Source organism: Chiloscyllium punctatum, chromosome 22 (assembly GCF_047496795.1).
Source record: "Chiloscyllium punctatum isolate Juve2018m chromosome 22, sChiPun1.3, whole genome shotgun sequence".
NCBI classification, from domain to species: domain Eukaryota; kingdom Metazoa; phylum Chordata; class Chondrichthyes; order Orectolobiformes; family Hemiscylliidae; genus Chiloscyllium; species Chiloscyllium punctatum.
In genome coordinates this window covers 23965845-23985282 of record NC_092760.1, presented here as the reverse complement: position 1 = coordinate 23985282, position 19438 = coordinate 23965845, and the positions used below count along the sequence as shown (strand labels likewise).

At 41.4% G+C, this 19438-nt stretch overlaps 1 protein-coding gene across 6 annotated transcripts in view; it reads left to right on the top strand.

Moving 5' to 3' along the window:
• Positions 1–19438, top strand: part of LOC140493448 (AP-2 complex subunit alpha-2-like) — a 107565-nt gene that overhangs the window by 7171 nt on the left and 80956 nt on the right. For all 6 annotated transcript variants that reach the window (XR_011963679.1, XR_011963680.1, XM_072591889.1 and 3 more), the window contains exons 2-8: positions 754–822; positions 4279–4421; positions 6315–6508; positions 14661–14790; positions 14881–14982; positions 17487–17595; positions 18067–18217. Coding sequence is in view for 4 of the 6 variants with exons in the window: in XM_072591889.1 (XP_072447990.1) it covers positions 754–822; positions 4279–4421; positions 6315–6508; positions 14661–14790; positions 14881–14982; positions 17487–17595; positions 18067–18217 (898 nt within the window). In the remaining 2 variants the exon portion in view is untranslated. The remainder of the gene's footprint in view (positions 1–753; positions 823–4278; positions 4422–6314; positions 6509–14660; positions 14791–14880; positions 14983–17486; positions 17596–18066; positions 18218–19438) is intronic.

The following is a 19438-nucleotide window of genomic DNA, read 5'->3' as shown; positions in this document are numbered from 1 at the left end:
CTTATCTCAGTCCCAATCCTCAGACTCAGCACCGCCTTCTTGACCTGCAATCTTTTTCCCTACCTCTCCTCCCCCACCCCCTCTCCGGCCTATTACCCTCACCTTAACCTCCTTCCACCTATCGCATTCCCAACGCCCCTCCCCCAAGTCCCTCTTCCCTACCTTTTATCTTAGCCTGCTTGGCACTCCTTCCTCATTCCTGAAGAAGGGCTTATGCCCGAAACATCGATTCTCCGGCTCCTTGGATGCTGCCTGACCTGCTGCGCTTTTCCAGCAACACATTTTTCAGCTCATCTAGTAGTGCGGTCAGTGTTTATTTGGCTGGAATGAAGTATCTAGCCAGTATGACTGGTGTGAATGTTGCCAAGCAGCAGGGAGAGTGCTGAACGATGTCCAGACACTTGCTGTTTACTGCAGAAGCAGGATTCACAGCCAGTTCTTTGCTCCACTTGGTGCTTTGCCTTTGACACAAGACCCTGATAGGGAAACCTCTTTCGAAAAGAACTTATGACGGTGTGCACAACTGCTGGTCATTCATTCTCTCATCACTAACTGTTTACGAGCAGTGGGAGTAGCAGATGGATTACAAAGTCAAAAGTTTAAGATGAAATCTCATTCCACCCCCAAGCATTGCGTTCAATCTTACCCTGCAGATTTCCCACATGTACACATGAGATTCAGTAATGTTTGTGTTGAAGTTCATTGTGCACATTCCACTTGAACAAGTATTTATCCTTGTAATCTCACTCACAGGCAAAAGCAAAGAAGCGGAAATAAAGCGAATCAACAGAGAATTGGCAAATATCCGTTCCAAGTTTAAAGGTAAGGATTCAGTGCAGAGAATGAGAGTAGAATGGAGAGTATTGTAATGCACCAGTAACTTCAAAAACAAGAGTTCAAATTGGAACGAGCACAAGGGAGGAACGGTCCCCAGGAAAGATACAGATTTTTCTGGAAGTTGTTCTGGGCCAAAAGTGGTCCCAAGCCCCTCTGGTGTGGTCGTCTCTGCATATGCTCTCTATTGATTTGATTAGCTTTAATTGAGAACTACGTGCTACTCATAATTTCATTCACATCTAGTGCTGAACAATGGGACATTGGAAAAATCACCCACAGGGGTTAGACACAGAGTAAATCTTCTTCTACTGTCTTAAAGTGAAAGTAGCGCTCCCTCTGCGCTGTCCCCATCAAACATTCCAAGGACATGTACAGTACAGGGTTAGAAATGGAGTAAAGCTCCCCTGACAATACCCTCATCAAATGCTCCCAGGTAGCACTCCCAGGACAGGTACAGACAGTGTTAGATAGAGTTGTTAGGTTCTTTTCCTGAGGTTTCACACATGAGATGTAATTCGCACACACCAACCTCTGCAAAAAGTTAGAGTTTATTAAAGCTTGTACAAGCTCGGTGACCCCTTTGACCCTCTTCGCAGGCACGTGAAGTTGAGTCAAAGAGGCCAAGAACAAAGAAAACACATCCTCTTTATACAGGTCAGTTGGTCATGCTCACAGATATTCTGCCACTCCCTCCACAGTCACAGGCCACTCAAGACAACCTCCAGCCACTCCCTCATAGTTACATGTTACTCCAGGTACAATGGTAGGATGAGACCATCCTCAGAGATAATGGAAATGTAAATGCCCTAATCCTGGGGAATCATTATGCAGACAATGTAGGTGTGAAATACCTAACGTTGGGGGATGGCTAGAAAGTATTTCTGAAGGGAAAAGATTGAATGATAGTTTAATTTGATATTGGAGGAGGAGTAGTAGTAAATGACTGTCTAATTGGACTGGGAGTCATCTGCATTCTTGCATGAATATCGTCCCCACCCACTTCCAGAATGTTCAGTCAATGCAGTTCAACTCTAATATTACATTAATATCTAGAGAGATATTCCAATTTAATCTTTTAACATTACGGAGTAACGTTACCTCAATTCTTTTAAATACGATGCAAAGATCTCTCAGCACTGTTCTCATCAGAAACTCCCAGGTAGGTCCAGCACAGGGTTAAAAACGTGCGTGACACTCTGACTACTCTTTTAAATGAAAAGTAAAGTTCTCTGTATACTGTTCCCATCAAATACACCCTGAAGAGTGACAGCACAAGAGTTAGATACAGAGTAAAGCTGCCTCTTCTTTTAAACTGAAATGAAAGCTCACTCCACACTGTCCTCATCAAATACTCAGTACAGGGACAGAACAAGGTTAGATACAGAGTAAAGTTTCCACTAATCTTTTAAACTGAAGGTAAAGTACTTTTGACACCGTCCTCATCAAACATTCCCTACATCAATTTGCATGTGGCTCAGGTAATAATCTCGCGATTATAACATTTGAGGTTCTGCTTTTCAATTGAGTGCACAGTTCCTCATACTTGTGCAGGTCTTCCATTTTAGTTCTTTTATTAGTAGGTATATGGAGCACAACAACTGCATCCTTTCCTTCCCATTGCAAGTTCCTTTCCATCCCTGAGCAGGTATCCCAAACCTTGCCACCAGGTAGGCAACACAACCATCTAGACTCGTGCTCCCTGCAGCATTGTGTCGCCCATTTCTCCCTTCCAGCCCCCCCACCTTCACTTTACTGTAACCTACCACTACATTTCTTATTGCTCCCATGACATGAAAGGCTTCCTGTACCAAAGTGACATGACCAATTAGCTCATCCACCCTGCAACTCCCATTCTCATCCAAATAGGCTGAGAAAGCCACTAACCAATTGGACAGTTCCAGAGACTGACACTCCTGCTCTTGTTCCCTATGTTTTCCTTACTTCGTTCATCCTCAGTCACACCATCCTGTCCCTGACCATTGAAAAAAATCAGAAGACCCTATCCTTTGTGGTGTGACTGTCTCCTGGTGCAAAAAATCCAAGTAACATTCCCCATCCCAGATGCGTCACAGTATTTGTTGTTCAGCCTCCACCTTATTAAATCTGAGCTGGAGTTGCTCAAACCTCCAACAGTTACTGCAGACATGAATTACAGTGGAATCCAGGAGCACATTACTGATACTGTCTATCTTAATGGGTTTTAACAGTTTAATTGTATTATTCATGTAAAATTTATGTTTTTATATATTTTATTAATTTTACCACCAAATGGATATTGGTTAAAATTTAAGAATAGATAAAACCGTAAATGTTAAACTTATCCAATAGCTAGCTCCTTTCTCTGGCTTAGATCAAGAACCAATTCCAATCAGTTTCAGTGAATTTAGCTCTATCTCAAACTACTTTCCTCAGAGTTATCATCTGGCCCCCTTGTCTCTGTGATGCTGCCTGCTTTTCACAAGTCACACGTGTCCCTACTCCCTGATTGCCTGGATGAGTGCAGCTCTAACAAATCTCAAGTAACTTGATACCGACTAGGACAAAGTAGCTGTTTGATTAGAACTCAGAGATCTTCAATATTTACTCCCATCAGCGTGGCAGCACAGTGGCAGCAATATATATGAAAAGCAGTGTTATTGAAGGGGTCAGGGATAGTGAGGTGATCAGGAAGAGTGAGGTGTATGAGACACTGTTAGCAAGGGCATCAGGGAGGGTGAGGTGTCTGAGACATTGTTAGTGAGGGGATCAGGGAGAGTGAGGGAAACAAGGAGGAGCAGGTGTGTGAGATACTGTTAGGGCATTAGGGACAGTGCAGTGTATGAGACAGTTAGAGGATCAGGATGAGCGAGGTATGTGAGATACTGTTAGTGAAGGGGTTCAAGGATGGTGAGCTGTCTGAGACAGACAGGATCAGGGAGGGTGAGATATATGAGACATTGTCAACGAGGGGATCAGGGTGGATGAGGTGTATGAGACACTTAATGAGGGGATCAGGGAGAGCATGGTGTATAAGACACTGTTCATGAGGAATATAAATCATGAAGGTTTAAGAGGCTTAGGGACTCTTGGTGGCAGATTTTCACTTTTCTGCAACTATCTATGGAATTTGTATTTTTTAATATCATTGGGAGCCTGCCAACATGCTGCTAGCCTGGCCCTTTCTGGTCTGTGGAGGTTTGGAACGTGGTCCAAGGTAGAGGTCAGTGTATTGTTGCTGTGGCCATCTGGTGTAAGGGGCTCTTGCTGGGAGTTGTGCACCTTCTGGTATTTGGACTTGTATAATTTACATATTTTCCCTATTTTTATGTGTATTTTTACAGTCAGGTTAACCAGGACACTGCATTCACATCTTCCTCTTGTTTTTCAGGTACTGACTTGTCTGGTAAGTTAATATGTTTCACAATGACCTGTTTGTGAAATGTTGCTTTCTTTGATTTGTAGGTGACAAAACATTGGATGGCTACAGCAAGAAAAAATATATCTGCAAACTTCTGTTTATCTTCCTCCTTGGTCATGACATTGATTTTGGTCACATGGAAGCAGTTAACCTACTTAGTTCGAATAAATATACAGAGAAGCAAATTGTAAGTGGGACATCAGTCACTGCCTTATTATGCCTTATACAGATTGTCATCACAGTAATAGTAAGCAGAACAGGAACACTGTCATTATAAACATGGCACTGAATGGTAGTGTTTGGCAGGGAATCTGTACCTTTACAAGTCCAAGGTGGCATTTTGTGTGGGCATGCTTGATTGTGATTATTCATGTTGCTTAGATTTCTGCTATGCTGTGAATCCACAGGGAAATGCCTGTCCTTTTTCTTTGTGACAATGTGGTTTTACATTTGGCTCTTGCAAGTCGAAAACCACATGCGGAAAGGTCAAGGCAGTAAGGTGAAGATGAGACTGATATATAATCACGTGAGCTTTTTGATGCATTTCTTGTGCTGGGTTACCTTGTTGGATGAAGGTTAACAGTCCTGTATACAAGCGTTGCCCATTTAGCATAATCCTTGTGCACAGAAAGCCTTATAAACAGATGTCAGACCGATTCTGCAGCTCTCGTGGATCATCCTCCTGACTGTTTTATAGACAGAGAGAGGAAAATGTAAATAACAAGAGGCGATAAAAGGAAAACCTTTTCCTGCAGCAAGTGTTTAAGATCTAGAATGCATGGCCTGAGAGTGGATTCATTCATAGTTTTCAAAGGGTGTTGGATGATTAGCTAAAGAGAAAACATTTATAGGGCTACAGTGAAAATGTGGGTGAGTGAGACTAATTGAGAGTGTTGAAACAAGCTAGCATTGACCCAGTCAGTCGAATGGTATCCTATGCTGTGGCATTTTGTGATTCTTTCTTTGCTGTTTTTCTCACTATGGTAACGTAAATGTCCAAGAGATTTTAGTGTGGGGTAAGAGAAACATGTGGCATGACTGTCGATGCCTGTTTGTGCTGGACACAATAATGGCTTGAGATTAGCTTGTACTTCTGAGGTGTTCTGTCCAAGTCTGTGCTCCCACTTTCTAACCGTCTCTTTTGCTGTCACCTGCTGCCCCCCTACCCTGTCCCAAATTCAAGAAGTGTAGCACTCACCATCTTGTCATTCTCTCACACTCAATAATTTACAAATCTGTACTCCACAACCATCGCCCTTATGTTTTTCCCCCATGCCTCAATCTCGTTAACTCTTTTTGATACCACCTATCACAATCATGCACATAATTCTCCTGAAATCCATGATTGTGCCTCCTACAACAATGCCAGATCCATAAAGCTTTCTCCTCTACTGGTGCATCTATCCCAATCTTCTAAGAACCATAATCCTGGACTCACACAGAAATGAACCGCTTTCTGACCTCTCCCTGTTGTTCTGAAGTCCCAGCTTTCACCATCCCAATATGGCTATCCAACTCCCCACTGCTCCCTTCTGACTTTATATTCTAGGCCTGGAGCAAAAGGAGAAGTAAAATTAACAACAGATAAATGAGCTTTTAAAAAAAGCTTTGGAGATTGTGAACGTTGTCTCTGAATTTAACCTTAAGCAGTCACTAACACTCACATAGGGTTCAGAATAATTCAATTTGCAATTTTAAGGTAATGATGAAACTCTGAATTATATGTAACCAAGCGGGACATTCAGTTACTCCTAGTGAGCAATGCAGCATGAGATTGATAAGTGAATACAACACATTAATACTTTTAATTTAACAAAATGAATGTCAAATTAAATCAATTATCATTAATCTGTGGTTGAATCTGAGTGATCGGTTGCTCATTCTTTGGTGAGTAATGATCATCTATCCAATGTTCCTGCTTAATGCATCAATGGGAACTATAGGAGGAATGTACAGACCCACTGGCTCAGAGTCAGTTTTAGAGATACCAGAATGTAAGATAAAGCTGACAGTGTCAGATACTGATAAACAGGTGCTGTACTTAATGTACCCTTTCTCTATCTGTCTCAAATAATTGCAGGGTTACCTTTTCATCTCAGTCTTAGTGAATTCAAACAGCGAGTTGATGCGTTTGATAAACAATGCCCTTAGAAATGACCTGGCCAGCCGTAACCCCACCTTCATGGGCCTGGCCCTACACTGCATTGCAAATGTTGGAAGCCAGGAGATGGCGGAGGCTTTTGCTAGTGAGATTCCAAAAATACTAGCTGCTGGGTAAGTGCCATTGTGACAATAAATTGCATTTTTGAAAGGGCAGGTTTCACATCCTGTGTATAATATTTCACAACAGTGCTTTCACAGTGCATTCATCCATATGTCTGCCTTGCCTTCTCATTAACTTTATTTTGTGTGGGCATACCACCTTAAACAGAATACAAAAAAAGTATTAGTCTGTTACCTGGGATATTTAGTCATGCATTGCTTGATGTTCTCATCTGTTCCTAAAACTATTTGCAGTTTCAAAAAAAACTTTTGTTTTTAGTTAAGTGTTTGCTTCTCACCCTATTCTCATCGTTTTCATTGCATGCTGCGTTAGGATTCCACAGACACAAGTTGATTTGCAGTTGGACCTTTATGTATGAGCTCAGTGTCAGTGTATCTGACTGCAGAGGGAAGAGGAATAGCTAAGATAAGTCCTGTATTAGTTCTTGTGGTCAGTGCATTTCTGTCTTTTCTTGGGAAAGTGATCAGGAATGGGGACGCTTCTTCCTTGTCATGGTGCTATCAAAGTGCAGTAAGATTAACTGTAGCTCCACACCATTCTCCAAACAGGTGTTGCTGTGCAGATACTGAACCTGTAACCTGCTGGCTTATATGTCTGAGCTAAAGAGAGTGAGGTGAGAGCGACTGCTTGTATCACTAATAAAACTGGAGTCAGGAAAACTCCAGCTCGTTGGAGTCATATCTGGCACATACAAAGATGGTAGTGGCTAAAAGGGGCTTGAAATGTCCTTGGCATGTAGGATTAAGGAGAATTCCAAGGCATTTTGTGTGTGTATATTATATAAAAGTTAGGAGCAAGAGCTAACTAGGGAAAGGGTAGGTCCACTCCAGGACAATCATTTTTGTATCAGGCTAGAGGAAGTGAGTGAGGTCCTTAAGGAGTATTTTGTATCGGTATTCACCAAGCAGGTGGAAATGGATGATGGTAAGATTAGGGCATGTTGATATAAAAAAGGAGGTGGCGTTGGGTGTTTTGAAAAGCATTCAGGTAGATAAGTCCTGAGGGCCTGATGAGATCAATCCCAGGAAACTGAGAGAAACAAAGGAGGAGATTGCTGCGGCCTTGACAGACATCTTTATATCTTCTTTAATCACAGGCAGCCCCAGAAAATTGGAGAATAGTCAATGTTGTTCCTTTGTTCAAGAAGGGAAACAGGGATAATCCAAGAAATTATAGGGTGATGAGCCTTCCGTGAGTAGGAGGGAAATTATCAGAGAAGATTCTTAGTGACATGATTTATTTGCATTTGGAAAGTAGTGGACTTATAAGGGATAGTCAACATGGCCTTGTGCAGAGGAGGCCTTGTCTCAGTTTTATTGAGTTTTTGAGGAAATGACAAAGATGATTGAGGATAAAGCAGTGGATGTTGTCTCCAAGGACTTTATTAAAGCATTTGACAAGTTCTCGCATGGTAGGCCCGTCCAAAAAATGAAGTGACATGGAATCCACAGTGAGTTGTCAAGTTGGATACAAAATTGACTTGGTCACAGCATACAGAGGGTAGTTGTGGAGGGGTGTTTTTTTGACTATAGACCTGGGAGCCGTTGTGTTCCTCAAGCAGCAATGCTGGCATATCTGTAGCATATAATATATTATAATAACTTGGATAAAAATGCAGGTAGTCTGATTAATAAGTTTGCAGACGACAATAAAGCTGGTGAAATTGTGGATAGTGAGGAGGATTGTGAAAAGATACGGCAGGATATTGAAATGGCAGATAGAGTTTAATCCAAACAAGTGTGAAGCGACATATGTTTGGAGATCAAATGCAAGAGGAAAGAATGGTAGGACCTTTTGGATTGATATTTGGAGGGATCTTGGGGTATCTAGCTCCCTGAAAGTTGCAACACAAGCAGATATGGTAGTAAAGAAGTCATGCTTGCCTTCTTTGGTCAGGGCATTGAGTATAAAAGCTGGCAAGTTATATTGCAGCTATATATAGTTTAGTTCGGCCACATTTGGAACATTGTGTGTAGGTCTGGTCACCACACTATGAGAAGGATATAGAGGCTTTGAAGAGGGTGCAAAAGAGTTTTACCAGTACATTGCTTGGCTTGGAACAGTACTTTACAAACCCAGTAGGAGCTATGTGTATATCTACCTGATGCATTGCAGAAATTCAGCAGATGTACTTAACAGCATCTTTCAACCCATGACCACTTCCATCTAGAGAGACAAGGGCAGCAGATACAGAGGAATGCCACCCCCTGCAAGTTTCCCTTCAAGCCACTTATCATCCTGACTTTGAAATATATCACTAATCCTTCAGTGTCGCTGGGACAAAACTCCTCCCTCTCGAACAATGCTGTAGGTGTATCTATACCAAATAAACTGCCCTGGTTTAAGAAGGTAGTTAACCACCAAACAAATGCTGCAATGCCCAGATCCCCTTGATGAATAAACACAAGTGAGTTAGTCAGTAGAGAACTCCCAGACTCGGACCCGCTTTTGCTGCCACAGCATTTATATGATAGTCCCATTAAGTTTCTGGTCAATAGTGGTGGTCAGGAGTTTAATAGTGGAGAATGCTGGTTGGATTCTCTCACAGTAGGGATGGCCTGTCTGCTTATCAACCTAAGCATGAGAAATTGCAAGTGGTAGTAAACTTGTAAATGCACAGTTACCTCCGGGATATCTTGAGTAACTTCACTGCCATCAGTCCTCTTTAATGGTATTAATCTAAGTGACTAATACTCTAAGAGACCACATCTTATTTGAGATGAACTACAGACTGAAAATGGATTCTCTTTCTAAAAGGGGAGGAGACAAAGAGTAGGTTGTAGCTTTGGGAGAACAAGTGCAAATAATTTGTGCATGTGAACCAATGTTGCCTTTTGGGAAATTTGAGTCCAGGCAAATTGGCACCTTCTTCTATTGGTTCAGGAGAGCTCAGCATAGGAACAAACCTCTAATTAGTCAGGTTGCAGTTTAATAAAACCTGTGAGGACAGTGAAACAGAGAGAATTAAGGAGCAATTCAGAAGTCAGCTGCATCAGTGTTTCTTCCATTCCGTGTAACTTTTCTTTCATTTTCTGTCATTTATTCCAGAAATTAAAAGAAATTTTTTTTTAGCCAATTACAAACTGATCATTGCTGTTTAAGTAACTTGGAGACATTATGTAAGAAATGAAAGAATTGTGAAACCAACTTCGCAGTTTTGTAACCTTGTAAAATAATGAACTTTGTAATTTTGGCTTGTTTCTCTGGATTTTTTCCCCCTCTCTACTCATAACATTTGTGGTTTGCCTGTTTTTTTTTGTTTTGTGAGCGAGAGTCTAGATTGTAAAATGAGTAAAGTTTAAATTATATAAGTTAGATATCCTATTTATTTACAATTCTTGTTGGAGTTAAGAGTTAAAATAAAGAGTTTTATTTAATTGTTGCTGAAGAAACCTGATGTAGTTTGCTTTTGTCCTGGGCAGCAGCAAGTCAGAGGTGATATATGATTCATGGTAATTTGATTGAGTCTTAACACTTGACATGACTCTTAAACAGAAGATAGGCTCGATTTTGAATGATCAGTAAATGGGTTTATTATATATTACATAATAGCTAATTTCATTACATCTAAGACATATGTTCTGTTGTGAGACATCAGGCTTAACTTCGGAGTAAATAGACAATAGACAATAAGTGCAGGAGTAGGCCATTCTGCCCTTCGAGCCAGCACCGTCATTCATTATGATCATGGCTGATCATCCTCAATCAATATCCTGTTCCTGCCTTATCCCCATAACCCTTGATTCCACTATCCTCAAGAGCACTATCCAACTCTTTTTTGAAAGTATCCAGAGACTTGGCCTCCACAGCCTTCTGGGGCAGAGCATTCCATACACTCTCTGGGTGAAGAAGTTTCTCCTCCACTCTGTTCTAAGTGGCCTACCCCTTACATTACTAATTTGGTTCTATGTTATTTCCTGTTCTCTAGATTAGCATTCCTGTTCTGTCCCATTGCATGATGCTGAGCCACATCCAGAACAGTCTTAGAACATAGAACTGTACAGCAAAGGAATGGGCCCTTCGGCCCATGATATTGTACTAAATATAACATCAAATTAAACTAATCCTTTCTGCTTGCCCTTGATCCATATTCCTCCATTCCTTGCATATTCATGTGCTTAAATGCCCCTATCATATCTGCCTACACGATCACTCATGGCAGTGTGTTCCAGACTCCTACAACTCTGTAAAAAGACTTGCCCCTCACATCTCCTTTGTACTTTCCGTTTCTCACCTTAAATGCCGCTCCTTAATATTAGACATTTCAACTCTGGGAAAAAAGATTCTGACTGTCAACCCCTAACTATGCATCTCATAATTTTATAGACTTCTATCAAGCCTCTCCTCACTCCCGGCTGCTCCAAAGAAAACAACCCACTGAGTTGTAAGTTTGCTCGCTGAGTTGGAAGGTTTGTTTTCAGATGTTTCACCACCATACTAAGTAACATCGTCAGTGAACCTGGTAATGCACTAGTGTTATGTCCTGCTTTCTGTTTATGTGTCTTGGTTTCTTAAGGTGGGTGATATCATTTCTAGTTCTTTTACTCAGAGGATGGTAGATGGGGTCCAAATCGATGCGTTTATTGATGGAGTTCTGGTTAGAATGCCAGGCCTCTAGGAATTCCTTTGTTTAGCTTGTCCTATGGTGGATATGTTGTCCCAGTCAAAGTGGTGGCTTTCCTCGTCTGTATGTAAAGATACTGGTGATAGTGGGTCATGTCGTTTGGTGGCTCGTTGGTGTTCATGTATCCTGGTTGCTAGTTTCCTGCCTGTTTGTCCGATGTGATGTTTGTTACAGTCCTGGCAAGGTATTTTGTAAATGACTTCATTTTGCTGATTGTTTGTTAGGTTCATTAGCCGCTATTTAAGTGTGTTGGTAGGTAAGTAATCTGAAAGTCATTTCAGAGATGTCTTTGATGTGAGATAATGTGGCTAGAGTTTCTGGGTGCGTTGTGTCTGTTTGTTTGGGTTTGTTGTTGAGAAATTGGCACACTATGTTTATTGGGTACCCGTTCTTCCTGAATATGCTGTATAGGTATTTTTCTTAGGCTGTTTGTAATTCCTGCATGCTGCAGTGTGTTTTGACTCATTGAAGTAATGTCTTGATGCAGCTCTGTTTGTGGGTGTTGGGACGATTGCTTCTGTAGTTAAGTATTTTGTCTGTGTCTGTTGTTTTTCTGTAGACGCTGGTTTGAAGTTCTCCATTAATTGTTCATTCTACTATGACATCTAGGAATGGGAGTCTGTTGTCATTCTCCTCCTCTTTTGTGAATTTTATGCCATTAAGAATATTGTTGATGGTGTTTACCCATGTAGCAGACCTAAAGTTTGGGTTGGATAGTTGGGTGGGCTGTTTGTTCGAGTCTCTGTATTACTGCTTCTGCTAGGAACCCTGATATTGGTGGTTCCCATCGGTGTCCAGTTGACTTGTTTGTAGGTCTTGTTATTGAATGTGAAGTGAATGGTGAAGCACAGGTCTGCTAGTTTGAGGATGTTGTCTTTGCTAATGAAGTTGGTGCTGCTGGCGTTTGTTCCCAGTCTGGTGTCTGCTGCTTAGAGGCCTGGCATTCTAAACAGAACTCCATCAATAAACACATTAATTTGGACCCCATCCACCATCCTCTGAGAAAAAGAACCAGAAATTATATCACCCACCTTAAGAAACCAAGACACATAAATAGAATGTGGGACATAACACCAGTACTTCACTGGAGGCTGACTGATGATGTTGCCTAGTATGGTGATGAAACATCTGAAAACAAACCTTCCAGCTCAGCAAGCAAACTTACAACCTGAAATTCAACTTGAGCTACAAATCTTCTCAAAAATTGCAAAAATAACCTGAGTTTTTCTGGCCTCTCCTTATAGCTCATACCTTCTAAACCAGGCAGCATCCTGCTAAACCTCTTCTGCACCCTTTCCAAAGCCTGCATATACTTCCTATAAGTTGGCAACCAGTATTTAATGCAATACTCTAAGTGTGGCCTAACCAAAGTCATATAAAGCTGCACATGACACCCAGACTCTTGTACTCAGTTCCCCTACCAATAAAGGTAAAGCATGCCATATGCCTTCTTTACCACCCTATCTACTTGCATGGCCACTTTCAGGGAGCTATGGGCTAAAACTCCAGGATCCTTCTGAACATCAATGCTGTTCAGGGTCCTGCCATTAACTATATACTTTCACTTAACATTTGATCTCCCAAAGTGCAGCACCTCACACTTACTTGCATTAAATTCTATCTGCCATTTCTCCACCCATGTCTGCAGTTGATCTATATGCTGCTGTGTGCTTTGACAATTTTTTACACTATCTATAACTCCATCGATCTTTGTATCATTTGCAAACTTACTAACCCAACCATCTACGTTTTCATCCAAGTCATTTATATATATCACAAACTGCAGAGGTCCCAGTATGGATCCCTGCGCAACACCACTAGTTATGGACCTCCGGCCAGAAAAACATTCTTCCACCGCTACCCTCTACCTTCAATGGGCAAGCCAGTTATGAATCCCACCAGCCAAGTCATCATGGAGTCCATGAATCTTAATCATCTGACGGAACCTACAATGAGGAACCTTGTCAATAGCCTTACTAAAATCGACAAAGTCAACATGGTGGCTCAGTGGTTAGCACTGCTGCCTCACAGTGCCAGGGACCCAGGTTTGATTCTAACCTTAGGCACCTGTCTGTGTTGTATTTGCACATGTCTGTATGGGTTTTCTCTGGGTGCTCCAGTTTCCTCTCACAATCCTAAGGTGTGCAGGTTAGGTGAATTGGCCATGCTAAAATTGCCCATATCGTTCAGGAATATGTAGGTTAGGTGTATTAGGCGTGGGTAAATGCAGGGGAATGGTCTGGGTGGTTACACTTTGGAGGGGCGCTGTGGGCATTTTGGGCAAAGTAGCCTGTTTCCATACTGTAGAGATTGTATTTTTAAAAAATCCACTGCTTTACCCTCATCAATCACCTTTGTCACCTCCTTGAAAAGTTTAATCAATTTAGTAAGACACGATCTGCCCTGCACAAAGCCATTCTCACTGTCCCTAATTAGGCCATGCTTTTCCAAATATGTGTAAATCCTGTCTCTAGAAATTCTCTCCAATAGCTTCCCAACTACCGATGTGAGACTTACTGGTGTATAATCTCCTGGATTGCACCTATTTCCTTTCTTGAACAAAAGAACAACTTATGCTACTCACCAACCCTCTGGGACCTCTCCAGTGGCTAGCAAGGATACTAGTTGAATCCTTAGTCCATTATCTCTGTGCAGTTGTCTCAAGCTGTTTTGTACGTTCTGATTCCTGCATTAGAAATATTGCAACATCTTCAAACACAGGCTCAGCCTCTTCTCTTTATGTCTGCCTTCTCAGCCGTCAACACTACTGCTGCCTTATTGTTTTGAATATTTAACCAGAAACACTCTCCTATGAACTATTTTGCCCCTGTCCATCCTCCTGCTGTTGTTATATGGAGACTTAATTTCATTATAGTAAACACCTCTCTCTACTGAAGAGAGGAATGAATGAACTTCACATATTCAATCAATAAAGCTTTGATCCATCATGCGTTCCATTCCCTGATCAGCAGAAAGCCATCTCACCTCATTGCGTCTTTAACCACAAATGAGGTATGTACATGGTGTGAACTATCATTGCCACATTATCCACCTGGGGCTTTGCCATTCATGCACATGAGAAAGGGAGAGGCAGCTGGGACAATGGACAGTCATGGTTCAACACCGGAGATTGTTTATTGCAGTGGGACTAGTTGCGCTCACTATTTCCTGTGTGGACTTTTCCTGGTCCTCAGCATGTTGAATCTGACTGTGGTAGCACAGTGTGCTATTTTCCAGGCAGGTCAGGCAGTAGTATTTATGGAGCACGCACAAAGTGCTTCAGTAATCTGCCTTTATTTGTAATGTACACAGCAACCTGTGGACAAGCAAATCTTTTTAACATGTTGTGGTTGGGAGTCTATTGTAGGCTTTGTTGAAAGTATTGCTTTCAGATATTTGTGTGCATTTTGAAAATGTCCTGCTCTTCTCCAATTCCAGTGTGACTTTTACTCTCTCTGGATGAAGGATATTTGGGTTGTGTTATTTCTTCTGTTATTGGATGTATATTGATCTTGCAGTGATACTATGGACAGTACAAAACAGAGTGCTGCTCTGTGTCTGCTGCGGTTGTACAGGACATCTCCAGATCTGGTGCCAATGGGAGAATGGATGTCACGAGTCATTCACCTTCTGAACGACCAGCACTTGGTAACACCACTCAACATTTCCTTCTAATAATGTGCATTCATTGAAGGATCACATTCCTTTTCTTGACTGTCGTACGTCTCCTCCATCCAGGGAGTTGTAACTGCAGCTACAAGTCTGATCACCATACTTGCACAGAAAAATCCTGAAGAGTTTCAAACTTCTGTGACCGTGGCAATTTCAAGGTTGAGCCGGGTAAGGCCTTTCCTTTGTTCAAGTGTAGCAGCTGATGTGAATTAAGATTTTAAAATTTAAAAAAGGAGCAGCTGCACAAATCTTCAAGGGTCAACTATAGTTTTATACAGGTGCACAAATCCCATGGGCCAAGGTATTGTTTAGAGTGGGAGTTGATCCAGCGTACATTCCTTTCTGTGGAAGGTAGTCCAAACTGTTGTTATCCTTTAAGTGCGGAAATGTTTGAATTTCCTACTAACAAGTCTGACTCAACTAAGATAAATACTTCATCACAGTCTAATCCAGTGATTCTCTTTGATCAAATCACTCTGTAACTTTTGATATTCCATAGGTTGCAATCCTAGTTTAATTAATCTCCCCTCCTTCCAGGGTATAATTCTAGTAAATATATACTGCTCTCCTCAAATGCCGATATCTCCTTCCAAAAGTGTGGGGCCCACAAGAGCTCCCATTCCCTCCAGGGTTGGTTGAAGCAGAGCTCTGTAACAGCTGAACCATGATGCCCAGCCCCTTGTGTTTGAGTCCTCGAGAGAAAGGCCAGACCTATAGCATGAGGTTTAGTTTATTATAAGGATGTAAATTCTACAATGCGGAGTCCTATGGTGTGGAGTCTAGTTTATTATAAGAATATGAATCCTATAGCATTGGATATAATTTATTATAAGAATGTGAATCCTATGGTGTTGGATATAACTTATTATAGGAATGTGACTTGTATTATGTGGGATATTGTTTAGTGTTGTAAAGACCACACCTTTCTGTTTTTCTGTTATTTTGAATGTAAGTGTAAATAAGAAATTGACTGTCTTAACACCAAGGATTGAGAGTGGGAATTATTACACTTCTTAAATGCAAGTTACTGAAACAGTGGAGGAGACTGTTCATAGATGGCTGGCACCAGAGGTGTGTACAAAGTGAGATTCGCTAAGCAACACGGAGCTGATTGGTTTGTGGAGTCATGATCAGGATAAAAAGAGGTATCAGCTTACCAATAACAATCTGATTAGCTCCTGGGTAGCCAAACAGGTTGTGGGTGGGAATAATACTGGCAGAAACGTTTGGACCTGCAGAAGTGGAGGTGATGTGTCTTTCTTTCCATTAAAATCCTTTAAGCCTGAAGAAAGCCAGTTTATTTTCTATCACCAATTGCTGAAGCTATGGCTTAAACCAATAACTAAAAGACTTTGAGAACGTTTGGATGTGCCATCTGTCTGTGCCTCCTGTGGGGAACTGAAAAGAATCTGGAGAAGGTAGCTGAAGGACATACAGCAAGTCCAAGCAAGCAGAAGGATCATTAAGGAACTCTGTGGGTTGGAGCTATTGAACTTATTTCTATCCAGCCATATAATAAATGTTTTTGTTTGTTTGTCTATGTCAGTCTGTATGTGTGTGTCATGGGAGTTTATAAGGAGGTTAGAGTTTTAATTATAGTAGTTCACAGTTATTTGCGTATGATTAGATTTTATTCATTTACAATATATGGTAAATCTTAGTCAGTGCAGAAATCTGGTCTATGTTTTCTGTTTTAAACAGACAGGTGATTATGACTTTTCATACTTGGATTTTTTTTTAACGTTAGTGGCAACTCTGGAGATACTGGAGCTTGATTCCCAGGGTACTACTCCAATGAAGGGTACTGAAATCTGGAGACTGCTCTGGGTTTGATTTTGAAGCAGAGCCAATAAGGATTTGGGTGCCGTATTAGTAAAGACCACAGGTGAAGGAAAACACCAGGTTGTCTACTGCATTAAAGACAAGGCAATTAAAGAAATTGTGAAGAATTACCTTCAGATGGCAGAGTTGTCACACAGATACATTTGCAGAGCAAGCATGTTCATTTCCCCCATGAGCCAGTTTTATCAGTCAATTAAATCTAATCACTTACATTGGTTTTGTAACTCCTAATCCCTTTAAAAAGAAAAATTGATTTAAGTTGTGAAATTATTAAATGATATCAGTCTAAATTTTGCTTTTGAGAAGGGAGTTTCGGATTTCTGCTATTTTATGTGAAGCACACACACTAATGTCACAACGAAATGACCTACCTTAAATTTTAAAGTTAATCACCCCCAGATTCAGGTGATTTTTGCTGTGGAAATCAATTTTCTCTATCTCTTTAATGCTCTGATAGCTGACTTTCTTATCTGACTTCCAGTGTAACAAAACTGTTAGAATGATGACTTTCAAAGGCCTGTGCCTGCTGTGAAAAGAAAATTTGGGATTTTTATGGTGCTGAATGAGACACTGAACTCCCTAGTGAAGATATCAGTGTGGTAATGAATGTGTTGTAGGCAATCCAGCCCTGTTGATATTACAACAGAATTCTTGAATTAATTAGTTGAACAGTGGTCACTAATGTTCGCTAGCAATTTCATGAAACAAGCGTCTAGATGTGTGATTTAAAAGAAAGGATTGCACTAACATCCTGGTTTGTTCCTTGGTAGCCCAGGGCATGCTGGCTTTATTTGTACAGAAAATGAGGTATTGTTTGTTTCTTATTACAGATTGTATCATCTGCTTCGGCTGATCTCCAGGATTATACTTATTATTTTGTGCCAGCTCCTTGGCTTTCGGTGAAGCTCTTGCGACTGCTGCAGTGCTATCCCCCACCAGGTGAGCTCTTCGTGTCCCCATCAGGGGAGAATCCCAGTCCCAGTCTAGGCAGAGCCCTAATAACCAGTTTTGTGACTAACATCTTCCAACTTAGAGCAGTTTGTTTAGAGCAAATGGTCCAAGGTTCAGTCCCTGATCTGTGCACCTTGTGGTGAACAGCTTGTGGTCACTCATGAGTCAAGAGTTGCGATTTGGGTGAAGTAGCAGAGCTGGGAGTTCAGTTGGGTAATGTGCGCACGTCCCCTTTTGATCTGGACCCACTAAGACACGATCACCAGACAATATTTTCATTCATCCAGCTCAAAATCACAGGAAAACTCAGAACAGTTGAGGGAACGAACCTGGAACTTAGATGGTGTCTTCAAGATTCCCTTTTCTGTTTTGGAGATGATGGAAGCGAGACTGTAACATGGAGTCTGTCCTATGAGCAGTAGTGATTGTGTATAAATAACCAATTTCTGTCTCCTGCAGAGGATCCTGCTATTCGAGGGCGTTTAACTGAATGTCTTGAAACTATCCTGAACAAGGCCCAAGAGCCACCCAAGTCAAAGAAAGTGCAACATTCAAATGTCAAAAATGCAGTCCTGTTTGAGGCCATTAGCCTCATCATTCACCACGACAGGTCAGTCAGATAGGTTTGCAATCAAAAACATTGCTGGGCTTTGCAGATGGTAAGGATGACACTTAGACCTTGTTATGTTTCAGTAATTTCATGTTTACCTCAACATTATTCAAGTCTCCCCTTACTGCAGCTTTTCCATTATTGTAGCAGCTGTCTTGCTAACTGCTCACACATCTCACTTTCATTAAGCAACAATAGAAACTTTCTTCCTTTCTGATAATAGATTCCTTATTTCTTCTTAACTTGATCCAGTCAGACTTTATCTGACTTTATTATACCTGCTTATGCATTTGTCAAAGTCATGGTGCCTCTGGTTAACATAGCTGCCTCATAGCACCAGGTTCAAGGTTCAATTCCAGCCTCTGGCAACTGTCTGTGTGGAGTTTGCACTTTCTCCCCATGTCTGTGTGGGTTTCCTCCTGGTGCTCTGGTTTCCTGTCACAGTTCAAAGATGTGCAGGCTAGGTGGATTAGCCATGGGAAATGCAGGGTTACAGGGATAGGGTAGGGTAGTGAGTCTGGGTGAGCTGCTCTTTGAAGGGTTGGTATGGACTCAATAGGCCCAATGGCCTGTTTCCACACTGAAAGGATTCTACAATATCTACAATATTAGCTCCTCCAGTTCCATGGTCCATTCTCATTTAGCTTGGCTACACCAGTCCAAGTCAGTGATTGGCATCTCCAAACACTTTACACTTTGGAAATTGTGGTCATATTAGAATGTGGGTGCTATAATGAATATGTGTGTTGCAGACAGACCCTGAGGTATCAAGCGTTAACAGAATGGTTACCTTCTTCAAGTTGTGCTCTCGAGACTTGGACTGATAATCTGGGTATAAGTTCAAATCCTATCAAGACAGCTGGGGTCTGCCACATAGTCTTGGAAGTGATATAGTGCAGAAGGATACCATTCAACCCATCACGTCTGCACTGGCTCTTCAAACGAGCATCACGACAGTGCCATTCCTTGACCTTTGAACTCAGTTAATTAATTAAACTTGGAATAATAATGAAATATAAGTCTGGGGATTCTGAAATCACCAGGTTGTTGCAAAACAAAATCCACCACTGAATATATTGAAGACTGGGATAGACAGACATTGGTTTCATTCAGAATTATGGGACATGGGGAGTAAACAGGAAATTGGAAATTAAATACAAGACCAGCCATCAGCAGACCAGGCTCAACAGGCTGAATAGTCTACTCTTACTACATTCGTGT